Source organism: Stylophora pistillata, chromosome 6 (genome assembly GCF_964205215.1).
Source record: "Stylophora pistillata chromosome 6, jaStyPist1.2, whole genome shotgun sequence".
NCBI classification, from domain to species: Eukaryota; Metazoa; Cnidaria; class Anthozoa; order Scleractinia; family Pocilloporidae; genus Stylophora; species Stylophora pistillata.
In genome coordinates, this window is record NC_142524.1 from 33,413,613 (window position 1) to 33,435,334 (window position 21,722).

Below are 21,722 nucleotides of genomic sequence, written 5' to 3' on the forward strand. Positions count from 1 at the left end.
ACTGAAAAAAGATGAAGTTTTTTCAAAGCGATGCTCGATCCATGGATTCTGAAACCAGCTGAGCTAATACATGAAGGCAAAAAACAAATCATAAACACGAGATGTACGCAGAATATACCAACTGTAGATTTAGTGAGGACAGCAAAGTTTTTATCTCATCAAACTGAGCTCCTTCCCTTATTTGCACGGACTGCATCTGATTCTTGTGCCGTCGAACAGTTTTCTTTATCCTGATGTAAAACACGAATGTGAAAGTGAAGCCAACCGCTGCACTTACTAACATAAAAACATCCCGAGTGCTACGCAGCCCCCACAATATTATTGAAGAAACAAATGCACTGTACATCCATATAGAGATCACTACAACAAAAACACGTTTGTAATAATAATAATAACACCTTTATTTAGACACGATAATGTTTAAAGCTGAACAGCTTGTGGGGTCGTGTGTAAATGCAAATAAACTCTAACTTAAATAAATTCAAATGATGGTGGTTTTTGAGGAGAGGGGAAAACCGGAGTACCCGGAGAAAAACCTCTCGGAGCAGAGTAGAGAAAGAGAACCAACAAACTCAATCCACTTATGACGCCGGGTCTGGGAATCGAATCCGGGACACATTGGTGGAAGGCGAGCGCTCTCACCACTACGCCAACCCTGCTCCCCCTGTGAGTCACAAGGTCCTGGTATCTGAGGTGAAGATGAACAGCTAAGAACCTGTCTACTCTTACAGCTACAACACCTAGGGACGAAGCAGCTGTAAATAAAATACCAGAAATACTCAGGATTTGGTAAGCCTTACAGCTTGGATTCTCCATTTGTAACCACTTGGCAAGAAGTGAAGTGTAAAATGGTTGACCAAATAAACCAACTGCGACATCAGAAAAGGCGAGGTTCAGAAAAAGAGTTTTTAAAGGTCTTGCAATTGTCGAAGTTTTGCGTATCGCGTAGATTGACACAATGTTCAATATGATGGCAGTATAAGTGAAAAATTGTTGAAGACACAATTGGCAATGATGTTTGGACGAAGATCTTTAAAGTCGGCGTTAGAGGGAAAATACTGGAAAGACTCGTTACAATAGAATTCTGTCATGATGTATGATGTCGATTCGCTTATCTTAAATGTAAAATGGGAACTTCAGACGAATAGAATGCTATTTTACTCTTTGCAAGAAATTGCTTTCTTTTCTGCAACCTGTTACCTTTTCTCAGTTTTTTATAAATGTGATGATCCCGAACGAAAAGGTGCAGATTCCGTGATGATGCTTTCAGGAAAAAAAACCATTTGCGCTTAAACAAAGGCAAAAAAACCGTTTTTCGTCTGAATTTCCATATGGGCGCATTATCTCGCATAAATTGAGACAAAGACGAGGCCACAAACAAATTTAGCCCATTCATAACTGTACTTGAGAAGTTAAATGAAGCTCAAATATCATTAATGTCATGGTGAGGCATACAGCATTTTTAAGAGAAAAGTAAGCGCAATCACTGACAGGAGCTGAGTCTCAGTGAGGCACGGTGAGGCATACAGCATTTTTAAGAGAAAAGTAAGTGCTAACTTCACCGTAAAAAGGTAAAAAAGTTAGTCGTTAGGCGTAAACTGAAAAAAGAAAATTTTAACCCTTATCCGGTAATGCCATTACCTCGTTACGACTTTCGGACAGGTGGGGATATTCAACTAAGTTTTGGAAGACAATAGAGCAAAATAGACAATAGAGATGGCCATGGCAATACCCGAAATTTTAATGTCACATCATCTTTTAAATTTAACTCCGAACAATTTTCTTAAGATGCCGTGGCGCCGCCGTAGACACTCTTGTGAAATTTACACGAACTACTTAATTAATACGAAACTCTTTTTGCTCGTGTGCAGGTGAACCGAGATAATCTTTCCTTCCTCGTTAAAAGTAAGTTCTCAAATTTTCCCGTCTTAGCAGAGGCCTGAATCGCCGGCCATCATCTGTGGAGTTATCGTTAAAATGTCCATAGAAAAGAAAAACTGTTCAGTAATGCATAAAATTTGCATTTTCATAAGTTCATGCACGACATTACCATTAGTCTCCTTCGCAGCCGTTGTTTGGGCTCGTCACGCAACGCTAACCCTAACCCTAACCCTAACCCTAACCCAGCTTGGTGGGGGAAGGAGCGTTGCGTGACGAGCCCAAACAACGGCTGCGAAGGAGACTACATTACCATAAACTCTATCCGCTTACCACACGTTGACTTACTTTGGTCGTGAAATCACGTCAGTAGGGGAATATATAGAAAGACTACCGTAATAGTAGTACTTTTTACCATATTCATGATAGAAACTAAGGATGGACAATAACAAAGGGCGCTTCATCAAGTTTTCTGTGGTCAGCGCCTGTCAGCCAAAGAACCAATAGACAGCCAATACAGCAATAAACTTCTCAATGGGGTTAATTATAACCGTTAGCTGTAAACCGGCCAAAAAATTTAGCCGTTAGGAGAGAAAATTGACAAATCTTAACCGCTGAATCGTGAGTGCACTAGCTGCTGCTGCTGCTTTGGCTGCTGCATCGTCTCATTTGGTAGGATAGCGTAGGGTTTATTAGAAAATAAAGTAAAAACAGTTATTCCCCATTACCATCTCAAAATGAGAAATTGACTTCAAAGACGCATAGAGAGCCTACCGTTTTGCGCTTTTCTCCTTATAACAAATACGACAGACAAGCCGAGAGGAGCGCGAGAAGTCGGGGCCTTACACGAAGTTAAGTTCCTCGTTCGAAGCAATGAATGAATGAAAGCCTTCATTTAAAGAGGGTATAGCACTTAATAGCCAGAGGCTAATAAACTTGTGGCCCTTACAGATTACACAACTATATACAATCCTATAAATATGTAAGCTAAAATATGTAAACATTTAAAATAAGCATTTAAAATAAGACAAGATTCAATTAAGAAGATATTATTAAATAGTAAAATGATGCAAACATTGTTGTTCCTTAAAAATCTTGGCAAACATGTTCTTTTGAAAACATGCTATAGAATCTAGTTCCTAATTTCAATAGGTATACTATTCCACAGTCTTGTAGCCGAAACAGCGAAAGAGCGTCCTCCCTCTGATTCTCTTTTGTATTTAGGACAAACAGCATTAATGCTTGAATATCTAGTGTTTCGGGAGTGCCGCTTATTATTCAAAATTAGGTGTTCATTTAGATAATTCGGCCAACGCCCATTAATTCGCTTATACATTATTATGCATTTATCTATCTTATGTTGCTCATAAAACGCTTTCGAAAAGTGATAAAAACGTCCATACAAAAACAATATGTCCGTCTGCTACAGCTTTTATTTGCTTTAACAATTATAACAATTTCACTTTCCATCGAAAATAAACCTAGTAATACTGTTGACTGTAGTTTCTATATTTAACAAATGGTAAACACCACAGCGTACACTATTGAGTTATGGATGCACGCGGGAGGTTGCTAAGCACGAAAGAAGCGTAAGAGTCGCTCGAGGCGATAGCCGAGAGCGACTCTGGCTTCTTGAGTGCTTAGCAAACCTCCCAAGTGCATCCATAACTCAATAGTGTACGCTGTGGTGTTTACCATTTGTTTTATAACATAACATTGATACATTGTAGCTAAAGAGTTCCCTTTTGTTTAACAAATCTTACGCGACCAGAAAAAACAAGCGCGCGCGGAAAAGTAGTCTTTGCATTTGCTCACGTCAGCAGCGTACACCCATGGGCAAATGGGGGACGCTAAATTGACCAATCAGAGCGCGCGCTTTACTTTGGTTATGTTATAATTCCCTGTTATAATTTGTATACTGTCGTTGTCTGGCTCGGCTGCTGCATCTTTCACGTAAATACTCTTGGTTTTCTCACTTTTTGCCGGCTGAAAACAAACTGCACATAGTTCATGTAAGCATAACACCGTCGAGGGGTGTGGTTATTACTGGGCACATCGCTCAGTTCGCGACCCATGGTGAATAAAGCGAGCTGGATGTCTCCTCCGAGACACGTTCCGTATTATTTCCATAATGGCGCGTCGAATATGTCTCATCTTCCAATAGTAAATGACAGGGTTCAGAGACGAATTGAGAAAGATCAGAGTCACTGAAAGAAGATAACATTTTTTCATAGCAATGCTCGAGCCATGAAATCTGATGGCAGCCGAGAAAATTTGAAAAGGCACATAACAAACTATATGCACGAGATAAACGTAGAATACACCAACTGTAGACTTAATGTGGGCAGCGAAGTTTTTTATCTCATCAGACTGAGCTTCTTCTCGTATTTGCATGGACTGTATATGACTCTTGTGCCGTCGAACAGTGTGATATATCTTGATATACAACACGAAAGTGAGAATGAAACCAACCACTGCACTTACCAAACCAAAGGCATCCCTCGTGCTACGTAGCCCCCACAATATTATTGAAGAAACAAATGCACTGTACACCCATAAAGAAATCACCACAAAAACTACACGCTTGTGAGTCACAAGCTCTTGGTACCTGAGATGAAAATGAACAGTTAAGAACCTGTCTACACTTACAGCTACAACACCTAGGAACGAAGGATGTGAAAAGAAACTAGCACAAACACTCAGCATTCGGTATGTGTTACAGCCTGGATTCTCCATTTGAAGCCACTTGATCAGAAGTGAAGTGTAAAATGGTTGACCAAATAAACCGACAGCGACATCCGAAAGGGCGAGGTTCAGAAGAAGGGTTTTTAAGGGTTTTGCAATTGTCGAAGCTTTGTACATCGCGTAAATTGTCACAATGTTCAACATGATGGCGGTATAAGTAAGAAAACTGTTGAAGATACAGATTGCGATGATGGTTGGCTGAAGTCACTGAAGTCGACGTTGGTAGGATAATACTTGAAAGACTCGTCACAATAGAAATCGCTCATGATGTCACTCTTCGATTATCTTGAATTAAAAGTGGGAACTTCAGACAAACAGAATGTATGTGAAGGTGTAGTCTGATCGTCCGGGTGAGTGTAGTCCTGAGAAGGACTGTAGTCGGTGGTAGTGACTGACGTTTCGACAACCTGTGCGGAAGTCATCATCCGGGTCAAGTGGATGAAAACTGGATAAGTTTTGCTCTTTCAACACTGATTCCAATGTTGTAATACAGCATAGATGATCTCAAGCGACAGGAAGCAGATTTTATGATACTACCAGAACAGCTTGTCTGACTTGTGCCATATGGCACCAGAAAAATGCGTAAATGTTGCTGATAATGACTAGTTTACATAACAAAAAAACCCAATGTGCGTAGACTAAGACAACAAGCTGTTTCGCCGTTTGAACTTCTAATTGTGCGTATAATTGAGACATAAACGAGTTCAGAAATAAATAAAGAGTTCGATCAATTATCATGGACTCCATAGGTGAACGTAAATTTTTAAGCTAATACTCTAACAGGCGGGGATGTTCAACTAAATTATACATTTAACCTTTTCAATCCCGCCCGAGATCTCCCTACTGTCTGTCATACAATTCTTATGATGTTACTTAGGAGAATTTGGTATCTGATCAGCCAATAATTCTCTAGTTGATATTTTTCTTTATCATCATCACTTGTCTGCTTGATGTTGTATTGATATTATAAGGAGAAATTCTGTTTTGGTCACTCATAGGAGTGATAGGGTCAAGATAGGGTCATTTTTTTTAAATAAAATAAATCAAATCAAATAAAACAAGATATCAAAGACTTAAAAGTCCGAATTAAGCTAAATGTCAAAATCGTCTTTCAAAATGAATATTCGCACGAAGCGTCTTGAAATATATTTAAATACTCATATCATTTACTAACAACAACAAACATATGAAACATATGAGTGTTTGTTGTTGTTCGATTTATCATCTACGGGTTTATATCGAATTAATTTGATGGCCTGCTCCCAGTTGGCTTGTTAGCTCAATTGGTAGAGCGCTGCACTAGTATCGCAGAGGTCAGTGGTTCGAATCCCGTACAGGCCTGAAATTTTTTTCAGGTCTGATTTCCACTATTGCTCAAATAGTGCTTTACTGCGAAGGATCGTTCTTATATACATCATTTACTACTTTGAAATTAAAATAAACTGCTAAGCAAAGCGAAAATATGGCCCGCGTCTTAACGAACCGAGATTAGTCTCTCATACTCCGATTGCACGTGGCCACAACTACCTTCTGTGTTCTGAGGAGTCACTACTGCTGTTGTTTTCATCCAAAAGCTTCTTTTTCTGTCTGTTTCTGTTCCTAGAAAAGCAGAACTGTCAGTTTATAAAACTCGCCTTTTCATAAGTTCATGCATCATATCACAAAGGCACCATCCGCTTATTACACGTTTAAGTGACTCATTTTAGAGTAGAAATGAAAAACTACGTTACTTGAGGGGAGAACATACGCCAGGGGAATAATGGTGATTGTTATCAAAATTATGATTCATACTAAAGATGAAAAAGAACCGACAACGGAGACGGAGACGGTGTTAAAACGGCAATTAGATTCTTAGATACTAGAAAGAAAGAATAAAAAGAAAGAGTACTTCATAAAGTTTGATGTGATCTGCACCCGTTGGTCACGGTGAAAACAAAATAAATTGACCACTCACGCTCTATCTCTTAAAAGTTGCGTCTCTGCGCGATCAAGTTCATTTATGGAAAATTTAAAGCGACAAACCTCTAAGGCCTAGTGTGGGGCCTTAAGTCGCCCTAACCTTGGGCGACTTTGGGCGATTTAAGGCGACTTTAAGGCGACTTTAAGGCGACTTTAAGGCGACTCAAGCAAAATTGGCGGAAAAAACATTGCGACTTTAGGCGATTTAAGGCGACTTGAGGCGACTTAAGGCGACTTAAGGCGACTTAATTAAAGCAATTTTATTTGACTGAAGTGATAAAACTAAAGTTAGCAACACTCTCGCCATAAACCTTAAAAATGTAGTTTCTATATTTCCCTGTTATAATTTGTATACTGTCGTTTTCTGGCTCGGCTGCTGCATCTTTCACGTAAATACTCTTGGTTTTCTCACTTTTTGCCGGCTGAAAACAAACTGCACATAGTTCATGTAAGCATAACACCGTCGAGGGGTGTGGTTATTACTAGGCACATCGCTCAGTTCGCGACCCATGGTGAATAAAGCGAGCTGGATGTCTCCTCCGAGACACGTTCCGTATTATTTCCATAATGGCGCGTCGAATATGTCTCATCTTCCAACAGTAAATGACAGGGTTCAGAGACGAATTGAGAAAGATCAGAGTCACTGAAAGAAGATAACATTTTTTCATAGCAATGCTCGAGCCATGAAATCTGATGGCAGCCGAGAAAATTTGAAAAGGCACATAACAAACTATATGCACGAGATAAACGTAGAATACACCAACTGTAGACTTAATGTGGGCAGCGAAGTTTTTTATCTCATCAGACTGAGCTTCTTCTCGTATTTGCATGGACTGTATATGACTCTTGTGCCGTCGAACAGTGTGATATATCTTGATATACAACACGAAAGTGAGAATGAAACCAACCACTGCACTTACCAAACCAAAAGCATCCCTCGTGCTACGTAGCCCCCACAATATTATTGAAGAAACAAATGCACTGTACACCCATAAAGAAATCACCACAAAAACTACACGCTTGTGAGTCACAAGCTCTTGGTACCTGAGATGAAAATGAACAGCTAAGAACCTGTCTACACTTACAGCTACAACACCTAGGAACGAAGGATGTGAAAAGAAACTAGCACAAACACTCAGCATTCGGTATGTGTTACAGCCTGGATTCTCCATTTGAAGCCACTTGATCAGAAGTGAAGTGTAAAATGGTTGACCAAATAAACCGACAGCGACATCCGAAAGGGCGAGGTTCAGAAGAAGGGTTTTTAAGGGTTTTGCAATTGTCGAAGCTTTGTACATCGCGTAAATTGTCATAATGTTCAACATGATGGCGGTATAAGTAAGAAAACTGTTGAAGATACAGATTGCGATGATGGTTGGCTGAAGATCATTGAAGTCGACGTTGGTGGGATAATACTTGAAAGACTCGTCACAATAGAAATCGCTCATGATGTCACTCTTCGATTATCTTGAATTAAAAGTGGGAACTTCAGACAAACAGAATGTATGTGAAGGTGTAGTCTGATCGTCCGGGTGAGTGTTGTCCTGAGAAGGACTGTAGTCGGTGGTAGTGACTGACGTTTCGACAACCTGTGCGCAAGTCATCATCCGGGTCAAGTGGATGAAAACTGGATAAGTTTTGCTCTTTCAACACTGATTCCAATGTTGCAATACAGCATAGATGATCTCAAGCGACAGGAAGCAGATTTTATGATACTACCAGATCAGCTTGTCTGACTTGTGCCATATGGCACCAGAAAAATGCGTAAATGTTGCTGATAATGACTAGTTTACATAACAAAACCCAATGTGCGTAGACTAAGACAACAAGCTGTTTCGCCGTTTGAATTTCTAATTGTGCGTATAATTGAGACATAAACGAGTTCAGAAATAAATAAAGAGTTCGATCAATTATCATGGACTCCATAGGTGAACGTAAATTTTTAAGCTAATACTCTAACAGGCGGGGATGTTCAACTAAATTAGACATTTAACCTTTTCAATCCCGCCCGAGATCTCCCTACTGTCTGTCATACAATTCTTATGATGTTACTTAGGAGAATTTGGTATCTGATCAGCCAATAATTCTCTAGTTGATATTTTTCTTTATCATCATCACTTGTCTGCTTGATGTTGTATTGATATTATAAGGAGAAATTCTGTTTTGGTCACTCATAGGAGTGATAGGGTCAAGATAGGGTCATTTTTTTTAAATAAAATAAATCAAATCAAATAAAACAAGATATCAAAGACTTAAAAGTCCGAATTAAGCTAAATGTCAAAATCGTCTTTCAAAATGAATATTCGCACGAAGCGTCTTGAAATATATTTAAATACTCATATTATTTACTATTTTAAAATTAAAATAAACTGCTAAGCAAAGCGAAAATATGGCCCGCGTCTTAACGAACCGAGATTAGTCTCTCATACTCCGATTGCACGTGGCCAGAACTACCTTCTGTGTTCTGAGGAGTCACTACTGCTGTTGTTTTCATCCAAAAGCTTCTTTTTCTGTCTGTTTCTGTTCCTAGAAAAGCAGAACCGTCAGTTTATAAAACTCGCCTTTTCATAAGTTCATGCATCATATCACCAAAGCACCATCCGCTTATTACACGTTTAAGTGACTCATTTTAGAGTAGAAATGAAAAACTACGTTACTTGAGGGGAGAATATACGCCAAGGGAATAATGGTGATTGTTATCAAAATTATGATTCATACTAAAGATGAAAAAGAACCGACAACGGAGACGGAGACGGTGTTAAAGCGGCAATTAGATTCTTAGATACGAGAAAGAAAGAACAAAAAGAAAAAGTACTTCATAAAGTTTGATGTGATCTGCACCCGTTGGTCACGGTGAAAACAAAATAAATTGGCCACTCACGCTCTATCTCTTGAAAGTTGCGTCTCTGCGCAGTCAAGTTCATTTATGGAAAATTTAAAGCGACAAACCTCTAAGGCCTACTGTGGGGTCTTAAGTCGCCCTAACCTTGGGCGACTTTGGGCGATTTAAGGCGACTTTAAGGCGACTTTAAGGCGACTCAAGCAAAATTGGCGGAAAAAACATTGCGACTTTAGGCGATTTAAGGCGACTTGAGGCGACTTAAGGCGACTTAATTAAAGCAATTTTATTTGACTGAAGTGATAAAATTAAAGTTAGCAACAGTCTCGCCATAAACCTTAAAAATGTGTACAGAATCCCTTCCAATAAACATAATATGATTAGGGTGGGGTGAATTGGGTCAACTGGGCATGGAAAGGCTGGGTGCGTGGAACCCTTATAACATTGCGTATGTACCATTGCGAATTTAGGCAACTTAAGGCGACCTAAAGCGACTTTAGGCGACTTAAGGCGACTTTAGGCAACTTAAGGCGACTTAAGGCAACTTAAGGTCCCAGAGTAAGCCTCCTCTTATTGCCTCGATAACCGATCGCTTACCCTGCGATCCCCATTGAGAAAATGTCTTTTTATGCTGGGCTCACAAGCAGAAATGACTCAGAAAATCATACACGTTACATTATTTCTCGAAAGCAGCTTAGACTTCCCCCTGACTGCGTAAGAAAAAGATGGGGAGATCGAGGTAATGCTTATGGATGCACGCGGGAAGTCGCTAAGCACGAAAGAAGCGTAAGAGTCGCTCGAGGCGATAGCCGAGAGCGACTCTAGCTTCTTGAGTGCTTAGCAAACCTCCCAACTGCATCCATAACTCAATAGTGTACGCTGTGGTGTTTACCATTTGTTTTATAAAATAACATTGATACACTGTAGCTAAAGAGTTCCCTTTTATTTAACAAATCTTACGTGACCAGAAAAAACAAGCGCTCGCGGAAAAATAGTCGTTGCATTTGCTCACGTCAGCAGCGTACACCCATGGGCAAATGGGGGACGCTAAATTGACCAATCAGAGCGCGCGCTTTACTTTGGTTATGTTATAATGTCAGTCAGTTGTGGGAGGGTTATTCAAGGGCAAAATATTGAACGAGAAAATACCAGATAAGTTCCACTTCGATCTGTCATGAGGAATCGAGCCACCAAATAATTGTTTATCTAAAGTTAGGAATTATATTGCTTGATAAGAGCAGGAGTGAGTAATAATGTAAGAAGCTTATCATTTGGGCCGATCTACAGGGACTTTCCTTCTGTTGATAAGAAAGGCATGCTTCACTAAATCGCCAAATAAGCTGTTGAATTCTTAATATTGTAAGCAACTATTGTTATTGTTTAAAAAAAAATTCGGAAACAATATCACTATACTGAAAGCGGCAACGATTGTTTTAGTAAGATATGACAAGCTGTGTTTAACAAAGATGACATTATGTGTGTAATTGAGAGCCTTAGATATTAAAAATCGTTAAAAAAAAGCAATGGTTGGCTTCGTCGTGGAAGTGATTCGCTGATACACAGTCCAATGAACTCTTGTGAAAAAAAATTAGCTACATGCTATATATATAAAAGAGTGCTGCCTGTGGTGTTTCCATATTAGACTATTTACAGATTATCACCGTATTGTCTCTGCATTGTCTCTGTGAACTTTCCTCTTATATTGTGCAAAGTTTAAGGAAGGAATAAAGTCGGAATCGTAGTAGTTTCAGAGCGTGATTTCCATATAAAACTTTACAAAGCGTGCAGAGTAAATCAATCAGCGCATCTCATCAAAGTTTATCTCCTCCGACTTTTTCCGTAGAGTCACTGAAGGTGTTAATCCTCTTACGCAATTTGCCTACGGCACCATAAAAAATCGATTTCCATATATGGTATTATCTAAACACTAGAGTTCACGCAAATAACCCGCATCCGTCGCAAACTATCACAACAGATTTATATCCGTTAACCAGCAATCAAATCATTTGCAGTGACACGCTCATGATAAATTTAGATTTAGAAAAATTAACCCCTGTTCGACTAATTAAAGAACATTCAGCGATACTTGTCGTAAAATCTTCTCCATGTGAACTGAGTCGCATATGTTTTATCACTACGTAACGCGCCGCTGACACTTAAACTCTCAATTGTCATCGGTCACGCCCATTTAGTGACGTAAAGCGATGCGGGCGAGTGAACAGGAAATGCGATATTTGAGTAGGTCTGGTCGAACATATATAAATAATGCAAGGGTAATCAAAGTGACCGAGACACCACGATCGCTTAGAAGACCCATAGATCGTATCGTTATCTAATTCGTTTTTTTTTTTATCACGATGGGGCGATTCCTGCTTACAGTTCTGGCTCTTTGCACTCTCGATGCGTTTGTGCATGGAAAAGCTGTTGTGAGTCCTAGAAAACAGGCTGAGCTTATGGTAAGTGAAACACATTGCTGAATATTTCGTATTATCGTAGAGAATAGGCTGGGAAAGAATGACTTTTTGTCGTCGATATTGAGCTTGTGAATCTCGGTAATTATGTTTGTATTACGGCTACTAGCTTCTTAAAGATAAGGAAACATTGGAAATTTTATATCCAACACAAAGCTACTGTTTGTGCATTGTGAGCAATGTACTGAAACCTGCTTTGGTTCCTGTTGCAGTTTCGCCTGTCACGTACAATTATGATTCATTTATCAAGAGAAATTTCTAGAGAAAACACTCTTTTCCGCATCGATTCCACGTTTTTGAAATATCAAATGAACACGATAGCGCACACAAAAAGATGGAATTGTTCACAATCTACCACTGTGACGGTATGCCACGCTCCGTCGACTAGCGATACGTTCACGAGTAAATCAACAATAAATGAATAATTATCTAATTAAGAGCAGTCGCTTCGCAGCATCATTAGTGGAGTTCTTTGCCTAGGCGCTTTGATTGCTAGCGTTAAGAATAACATTTCTCAGCTAGTTTATTTTGACCTGCGTATGCAGATGGCATTCCAATAAATACAAGAACATAAGTTTCTGCAATTCAAATTGATTGTGACCTTCAGGCAGAAAATGTTGTCATTTTGCGGCATCATTTGACATGCAAAATTTCCGTTGTGACTGCTGAAGACGTTTATTTCCGCGCTGTTATAAAAGACATTTGGAATTTTCCGCGGACAACTATTAACTCTGATGAAAAGTAAAACCAGTCGAAACCAAGTAGTATGTAGGAACACCAAGAAAGATATTGGCTTGAACCAAAGGAGTCACTTTACAAATTAGGATAATTTTTTTTTCCTTTTTACATACATTTTATACATAGATGCTGCAACAAAAACGTTTTGTATAAATTACCGAAAGATTCCTCTTCGAACATATTGTTTCTGTTCCGATCCAACTCATGACAATGTTCAATTTTCTAAGTTTCTTAACTGAAAACAAAAACTCTTCCTATTTGCTTCAAACGAAAATTTGCTGTGACTGGATGGAGAAAAAGCTAAAGAGACTGCCAGCCTGTTAATAGTTTTATATCCCGCTCGTTATGATACATTTCCAACGTTGAAGTGAGCGGGAAAATGTTTTTGATATTTTGTGTTCGTACTACACGGCCAAACTTATTTACCCTGCGTGGTTTGCTCTCGAGAATAGATCGCATTTAAAATTTTCCATCAGCGCGAGAGAAACCGGTGCATGAAAAAAAGACATGTGTCCAATGCGTTCCCCTAAAACATCGTTTTATTTTTGCTTCAAGAACTTTCTGACCTATTATTTTGAATTATATATTCATAATCATTTTATTTACCTTTTTTACCGTCAGGATTTCATGGTAAGGTATGGATATTTGCATCAACCAGACCCTAGAGTAGAAAAAGATCTTACCAATGAAGATGTTACATTGGCCGTGAAAAATCTCCAACACATGAGGGGACTGGCAGAGACCGGAAGTCTTCAGGACCCTGACACTGCAGCTTTGCTAGACGTAAAGCGTTGTGCAGTGCCAGATTTTGGGCCATCGGATACCGCTAAGAGAAAGCGGCGATATGCTGTGCACGGGACGGTATGGAACAAAAAGGTATGTATCACTATCCAAAGACTGTTAAATTCCTGACGTCCACAGAGGTCCAGATCAGACACTATGTCTATATTTACTCAAGGCTTAAGTGAAACTCCCCCCTCCCTCCCATGACAATCTGTTCACAATAATCACGTAACCAGAGTAGAACCATGGTAACAATCCCTCAAAATTAAAAGGGCCGCCATAACGATGGTGGTGTTTTTTTTAGTGGTCACTGATGTTAAGCAATAGAGACAGCTCGAAAAGATAGACGGGGTATAATAAACCAAAAATAAACAAGGAATGTTGGGAATGAGCGAGATAGAAACGGAGCTAGGATTAGCGGCTGAATGTAAAGTGAACTGAGCTTAATTCTTTCTGACAGCGACCTGATAACAATATTCTTAACTTCTCCCAACAGCTGTTAACCTACAGAATCGTTAACTATCCATCAACGACCAAGCTTAAAGTTAAAGAAGTCGACGATACAATAAAAAAATCTCTAGATTCATGGTCAGCTGTCAGCCAAATAAAGTTCGAACGCATCACTGACGATAACACAGAAGCAGACATTATGATCAGTTTTGTGACTGGTTACCACGGAGACAGCAGACCAGCGGATGGGCCCGGAAAAGAGCTGGCACATGCGTTTTTTCCTCTTGATAACAAAGGTGTGTTCTAAACTGGAAATAATTTTGATATTTATCTGATTCAGTCAAAGTGCTGTCTGCGTTTAAAGCATTTTTGTATGGTTCTATTTCAGTATATCGGTGCATGCAAAGAAAAAAAGCCGTCACCACAGGCAATCTCTCTAACAGTTAATGTTTCCTTAAAGGTCTGGCAGGTGATCTACATTTTGACAACGATGAAGAATTTGATATCAGTGGCAGTCCAGACAAGGTGGATCTCAACTGGCTCTCGCTACACGAGCTCGGTCATAGCCTGGGACTAGACCATTCTTGGCATATCGACTCTGTTATGTTCCCTTTTTATCTGGGTTATACTCCCGGTCTGAAGCTTGATAAGGACGATGTAGAAGGAATCCAGCAGCTTTATGGTAACGATCTGTTCCGTAACTCACATCTAGTAACCTGTACAACGCTTCTTGCTCTTAAAATTATAAGCGGTTACCGCTGACACTAAAATAACCTCCCCGGCAGTGATGGTAGGTTGCGAGGTAGCTCGAAATTATATATTTCACGCTCCTCTCCAGAGCTTTGATCTCCAACCTGTGCCCAAACAAATTGCTTATAATCACGTAGCCTTTCATCATATTTGGAAACACTTTTTCTTTTCTTCATCTTCAATTTCATCGGCGTAACATTTTTTTATGATTTCATTTAATCAGGTAAACCAGAAATCGACCTTGTCACACCTACTCCCCACACCAATCCTACACAGCCCCCTGGGATACCAGATTTTTGTTCCCTGGAGAAGCTTGACGCTATGGTTATGACGAAGAACAAGAAAACGTTCGCTTTTAGCGGAGCGTATTTCACAGAGATCGCTGATACGGGTGCAGGTAAAGTTATGAAAATAAAGGACCATTGGGCGGGATTAGAAGATGACATCGACGCTGCAGTTACTAGACGATACAATGGATGGACATACTTTTTCAAGGGCACCAAGTAAGTTCAAGGATAAATCATCAGTTTCACTCGCACAGTTTTAATTGAGTCTCAGCTCACACATTGTGACTGGTCGAAATGTTTCGCGCCATGCTCTGGACCATTGAGACGCAAAACTACACTGAGCCAATCTGGCCCTGGGCTCTTACGTCGTCCCCAAGCCTCAGGCTGTTACGCGTTTTTTCCATATAGCTCTCATTAGTTCCTTGAGAAGCATTTCTCACTCTGATTGACGACTCTGGTGACTTCTTTGGTCCTACGAAAATACCTCTACAATAAAAACCCCGTGGGAAATTACCCCAGGGAAATAACCCTTGCACTCTTAGGTTATATCAGAGGGATATTATCTAATGAAGCTCCGTCGATAAAATTACAATTCTCTGCTCAAGAAACTTTGCATTTCCTCTAGGCTATTAAAAAAAATGGCATTCTGCGTTAACTTCAAGGAAAATCATATATTTACTTAACTCAGACAGATTTCTTTATCTCCGCCGGACTGAATGGCTTGATCAAATCGATCCAACAATCTGAAATAGCTTCGCCATTTTCTTTCTTCTCAAGAAGGTTTCAATGGTAATTGATACATTCATATTTTTCTTTTCACAGATTCTGGATCTTAAAAAACAAGCATCTAATACGAGGACCTATAGACATCACTGTTCCACATAAAGATGGCGGGATGGGCCTTCCAAAGGAACTGTACAATATGGATGCCGCTGTCGAATGGGCTGGGAATGGTCGCATGTATTTCTTCAAGGGAGAGGACTATTGGCGTTATAATTATTATCGACGAACAGTTGACTATGGGTACCCCAAGAAAATCTCCAAAGCCTGGCTTGATGTTCCAAATGATCTGAACGCTGCCTTGCAGTGGAAGAATGGCAAAACATACTTCTTGAAAGGGAAGAGCTATTACGCTTTGAAACGCCGAGGAAGACCACGGGTTGATGCCGGATATCCCAAGGACATTTCGGCCTACTGGATGGGATGTAACCAACAGGGACTTATCAAAGGAAAAATATCCCCCGGGAGGTCGTCTTCTTCCTCTGTTTTACCAAATACTCTTGTCTTGCTTGGAGGCATGCTAACTTGGTTAAGACTTTATCAGTATTGAACTAAGCTCAATATGAATATAAAAAACGACCAACTGTTGCCCACCAGCGCACTGGTCGAGTTCTCGAAATTCCTTTGTGGACCCGAACTCACATTTTAAAATCTTATTCTAAAGAATATTAGTACGGGTCATACCCCCAATGAAAAGAGTATCTTTGTTGTATGAATTTAAAAACTAAAGTATTTGCATGAAATATCTCGATGGTGAATATGTAAACGCCACCAACGAAACTCATTTTATGGGGACGGCGGCTGTTGGAAGTTCGAGAAAATCCCAGGTTTAAGAACTGTAGCAAAACACTCTGGAGTGGCTCACAAAGAAAATGAGAATAGTAGAGTTAAAAACGGACTTCTCCAGGAAAATATTCTGATGTACATTTTGAGAACGCCGTCTCAATGTAACTATAGACATCATCATTCACACATGTAACATTTTCATCATTTTGGAGAAAAAAGATTGAAAATCGAAATAGTTCACTCCATTTCAAATAACTTTACATATTATTGTATAAAGCATTTAAAAATGTGGAAAAAATCTTATCGAATTTGGTATATAGTTGTATGTTCGCTCTTTATCAAGAAGATAAAGTCTGTTTCTATGAGACAAAGAATATAGTATAGATATTGAACAAACCGGAAAAATAAAAATTATTTTCCATTGATATTCTTGTAATACCTTTTTGATTGGTATAGTTTCAGTAGAAAGAGTACGGAGAACACATTTCAGGTATTTTTAACCAATGTTTGACTTTCATAATTCCAATGATAAGAGTTGTGTTGATAAAAACACTAAACTACGTATTCTCCTGCTGTGCCGAAGCATTCTAAAATTTCTTTCCATCGATCGGATACTGATTAGAAATGATGAATCGGTAACCAGACCTTCGCAAGGGATAGCTATATTCAGCTTGTTCATTCGAATTGCTTGAATATTGGATAAGATTCCGCGAGCACCAATCGAACAGCGATGGCGGAGACACCATACTTGCCCGGAAATTTCCTTACCGTGAATGGAAAGTTCCTATCGTCCATATAAGATAGCAAGGAGTAGAATCATACAACCATTAAGGCATATTTACAGAGTTTTCGAATAGAATGATTTTATTTTAACGTTGTATTCTGTCAATGCCGAATTTGCCGACTTGTCATGTTTCCCTGGTTGGTCGGAGTTATAAAATTTTCCGATATGGATTTTTTTTTGGCATGGGAATCTCTAATTGCATTGTGCAGACCACAAACATTATTATTTTGCTGTTTCGTGGCCTAAATTTGGATTATGTCGGTAAGTGTCCAGCTGTGCAAGAAGGAGAAATCCAACAGCTCTAAAGCCTGTAAAGTACATAGCATAGAGAGCCTAATTTAGATTTTATCTTGCTACATAATTTAAGCACCCCACATTTCTGACGAAAAAATCTAATTCACTCGTACGAATACCTTTTTTTTACCAAAAACATGTCACTGATGATATTGATCTAATTCAGTTTGCAGCTCTACATTATTTAACGAATCTGGAGCAATGCACGTAAACAAAACAAGCGTGAAGACCACTGATTTTATTACCAGACATAAGAGTAATGCACCCGTACTTCTTGCGATATGCGCGCGAGATTTTAACTTGCGAGGACGACGAGGAGCCCACGCACGGGGAAGTTAGCACTCGAAGAACGAGTAAACGCATAGTGAATATTTGCCGGCTGAGGACAAAAATTAATGAGTTTGGTGTATTCCACTTCGTTTACTCCACGTCGCCCTTCGGTCAAAACAATTTTAAACTACACCGTACTTAATCAATTCTTTGGACCCTAGATCTAATTTTTTCAATGGGGCCTCAAAGTCTTTCTTGAAGGACAAATTTATGTTACCGTAAAAAAAAAAACAGAGGAAAACCTAAGAATGAAGACAATTATTCAGTTGTGGTTTAGAGGCATTTTTATATTTGGTTTCATTTAAAATTATTGCCCTTTTAAAAACATTCCTTTAAAATTTAGTTAAAAGAGTCAGCCGATGTCAGCTCAAGTTAGCGGATGACGAAGTTAGATTCGAGAGATCGTCGGCTGAAGCCGACGTCATTGTATGTAGTCTCATTAACGATAAAACTGGTTCTCGGCCGTTGAAAAACATTTTTGATATATTCACACAGTGCACTGGTGCTCTCCAGGCTGAAAATGTTTCAGATGTGGCTACATGAGAAAACGCCAAGATTATCGGAAATACTTTCTTACCGTGACGTTAATCCAGCTTATACTGACTAGATGGCAAATGTTAAAACTCTATAGACTGCACGACCCGAAGTAGGCAACATAGAAAAAAGTTTATATTTAAAACTACAGTGAAAATAAGTGTTTCATATACCATACATAGTCATAGTAACGGTAAAAGTTGAGTAAACGCTAGTAAAAATTCAGCCAGTTTTCTGATGCTTTTTCTCAGCACGTACAAATTAGGGCTCATCTTTCGAATTTCTGAGATCTCGTTTGCATGATTTGTGCTATGTACGCGGCCATTAACTCGAAATTGTATAAACATCAGTATTTCGCGAAAGAATGTCGTCAGCCGGTCAACACGGACAGTCAATGCATCTCTTTGAAACAACACTGATATCAAAGTCAGCGGGGAACGGCGTACAGCACTGCGAATTTTGAAGACGTGTGCAATTTCTAAGCCGGCTTATACAAAGTATGAGCCCTCTTCGTAAAAAAGGAAAAAATTTAAGAACGTAAGAAACTTTTTTTTAAATTTTCCGTTTGACGCAACTGTAACAAGTGATGGCTTAGCGAATGAATATCTGCTTAAGAGCTTAAGTAGTTACTGAGCTGTTCGTGTTTCGAAAAAAACCATGAGTGCGTGCATGCGACTTTAAAATACGTGTCAGCTCTCTTCGGAAAAAAGGAAAACACTCAAGACGGAACTAACATTTTTTTAATTTCCCGTTTGACACAACGTTAACTGCAACGAATGATAGCAAGGTGAATCGTATATTGGCTTAGCAGCATAGAAAGCTAAGCTGTTCGTGCTTTGAGCAAACTAGCAAAAATTCTGACTTAAAAAGCTCATGAAAGTGTTATATTTCATAAAACACAGAAATCTCTAATTACTCACTTGATCGTAGCGTGTTTATACTATATTTTTTGCCCGGAAAAACCGCGAGCACTTTAATTTATCACCATACGAGTAAGGCCTGTTTATATCGTAATGCTGTTAAACAATGTTTAACCACCCCGCCCCCTCCCCCCAAAGGAGACGACCAGTCTCTCCCAAACAACAACAGTAATACAATAATAAAAGTTTACAATAATACACCTGAAATTATGCGGTTAGAATTTAAAAAAATGGAACATAATGCGTTTTATTGGACTGCTACAGCGACTGTAAACAGTGGCTGACGTGGCCGGCTGTGTTACGCTGGTTCGGCCAATGAAAAAAAATTGCCTTTTGAGTCCAAACTCTGTTAGGTGACTCTGATAGTTTCACAAATTTTCCGATATTCTTCTGATTATGTTTAAATGAAGACGATGGCAATTCATTATACGACGAAAACTGAATGATTTATTGTGATTTTCCTCATTCTGGCAGACTTCTACTGGACTTTAGGTGGCTCGTACCGGTTTTCATCTTTTTGATGGTTTGTAACTTTGAAAGAATACAACAGAAAGACTAACAAAGGCCAGTTGAACACTTTTACGGGGTTGCATTATATAATAATTGGTTATCCAAAAATAGGTGTCATTTCGTCACTAGCAGTTTCAATGGCAACGCTTTCATAGGCGTTTTAAGACGCATTTTTAGCTTGTGGCTTAAATAATTCGAAAACTAACCCGGTGACCCCATGATTTTTTTCAGTGATTGCTTTTGGCACTTGAAAAGGAAAATGCACAAAGATTTTTAAAAATTCTACGGTGCGGAATTTCAGAAAATCTAGAAAAAAGGCAATTTTCATACATCGCAAATTTCCTTCCGTAGAATTTTCTATTTTTTTTTTTCTGATGATTCCTTTCGACGTTATTATCATATTGGAACAATAAAAAGAAGGGGTCACCGGACTTGTTTTCTTGCAATAACTTTCGTGAGTTTAGCAATTTCCACGCGCGTTCTCGCGCATTTAAAAATCTGGGTCCAGTTGTTCGAAGGCCGATTTGCACTAATCCAGGGTTAAATTTTGATTCAGGTTTCCTTATTTCTCTATTCAAGAACCTTCATGAGATAATTTCCCCTGTTCTTTTTAGAGCATCCGATCATCAAATTGTAGACACAAGATAATTAAACTGAACTTTCTCCTAAAGCATTTAGATCTGAAATCAAATTTTACGCTAACCCTGGGTTAACTTAACCCAGCTTTGAACAACCCGGCCCTGGATTCTATAAGATCGACATTTGCTCATGATCTGTTTTAGCTATCGCTGACAATTGCATGTGCTCGCGCGAGCACCTACGATCTGATGTTTACAGACGTTTACTGCTAAGAAAATCATTAAACAGCCGTCAAAGACAGCCTACCAGGCTCATCTTAAAAATCCTACACATGACTTCTGGCTATATCATGTTATTTTCCTTGAAGTTTCAAAGTCTTCTTCCACTTCAGGTAGATTATCCTTCACTTGAGTTCTTCTTTTTTCGCCGTCGCAAGATTTCATATCGGTTGAATATTTCTTTTAAATGTGAAGTGAAGCAACCTTTACTTCTCCGAAAATAGTCTTCTTTATTTTAGTTCCTATCTCCTGCATTCACAGTGGCCGCTCAACGCATCAAATACAAGCTCTTAGGTAAACTTCTCACATAAGTAGAAAAAAATCCTCGCGCCGCCATCTTTGTTTTAAATTTTCGTCTTTCAATCTCGCGCTTCTTTCGCACGTTTCTCTCGCGCGTGACGCAATAGTTATCTGTTCCCCGCGCGAGGAAACTAGTACGAGCCACCTTAATTGTCCCTTAAGATATTATACGTACTGTCTTGCAAAGCGTGGTTTCATACCCTGTAACCACAAACGATGTTTCCCTCGCCGGCATATAATAATCGTCAAAGTGCCACCAGTTTAAGGTAAATGAACTTGGTTGTATATCATGGAACAAAAAAATTACACACTTGATATATATCATGCGTGGGCCTTGAAAAACGTCTAACACAGTTTTGAAATCTCCCGAAACTTTGTAACTCGGATAAACGAGTTGAACTTTTATTACATGCATTTCGTGAAATAAAGTATCGATAAATTGGATCAACCTCTAGAACAGCTGATTTAGATGGTGGAGTTAACCAATCTCGATATTTCAGTCGATGTAACAAGGATTCAATTAGCTTAGCTGAACAATTCTAAGACATGTTGGTCTTGTAAGCTGGACCCATGATCATCTCACGTCACTCGTCAATTCTGGAATTTTATCAGATTCTCGAAAGTATAACTTCCGAGACTGTTTAAACTTTCTGAGTTCCTTCAGTCCGTTGAAGCGCCTTCGAATTCCTTACAACCGTTACAACTATAAAAGGATTACTTGTTGATA

The 21,722-nt window shown here is 39.1% G+C and overlaps 2 protein-coding genes and 1 pseudogene across 2 annotated transcripts; 1 reads left to right on the forward strand and 2 right to left on the reverse strand.

The window, feature by feature from the left end:
* Positions 1-3,291: 3,291 nt before the first annotated feature.
* On the reverse strand, positions 3,292-5,156 carry LOC148729522 (melanocyte-stimulating hormone receptor-like; annotated as a pseudogene).
* A 1,767-nt stretch (positions 5,157-6,923) lies between these two features.
* LOC111324946 (melanocyte-stimulating hormone receptor-like) lies at positions 6,924-8,298 on the reverse strand. The gene has a single exon (XM_022928609.2). The coding sequence runs from the start codon at positions 8,028-8,030 to the stop codon at positions 7,065-7,067; it is 966 nt and encodes a 321-aa protein (XP_022784344.2). The 5' UTR covers positions 8,031-8,298; the 3' UTR covers positions 6,924-7,064.
* Positions 8,299-11,598: 3,300 nt separating this feature from the next.
* On the forward strand, positions 11,599-16,380 carry LOC111324943 (interstitial collagenase). The gene is made up of 6 exons (XM_022928604.2): positions 11,599-11,877; positions 13,252-13,506; positions 13,910-14,159; positions 14,324-14,545; positions 14,837-15,116; positions 15,723-16,380. Exons 1-6 carry the CDS (start codon positions 11,779-11,781, stop codon positions 16,228-16,230), a joined length of 1,614 nt encoding a protein of 537 aa, XP_022784339.2. The 5' UTR covers positions 11,599-11,778; the 3' UTR covers positions 16,231-16,380.
* The last annotated feature ends 5,342 nt before the right edge of the window (positions 16,381-21,722 follow it).

Coding starts and splice junctions, on each gene's coding strand:
- LOC111324946 (XM_022928609.2), bottom strand. CDS start 8,030: ATGAGCGATTTCTATTGTGACGAGTCTTTCAAGTATTATCCCACCAAC.
- LOC111324943 (XM_022928604.2), top strand. CDS start 11,779: ATGGGGCGATTCCTGCTTACAGTTCTGGCTCTTTGCACTCTCGATGCG. Junction 13,507..13,909: donor GGACGGTATGGAACAAAAAG/GTATGTATCACT, acceptor TTCTCCCAACAG/CTGTTAACCTACAGAATCGT. Junction 14,546..14,836: donor AGGAATCCAGCAGCTTTATG/GTAACGATCTGT, acceptor TCATTTAATCAG/GTAAACCAGAAATCGACCTT.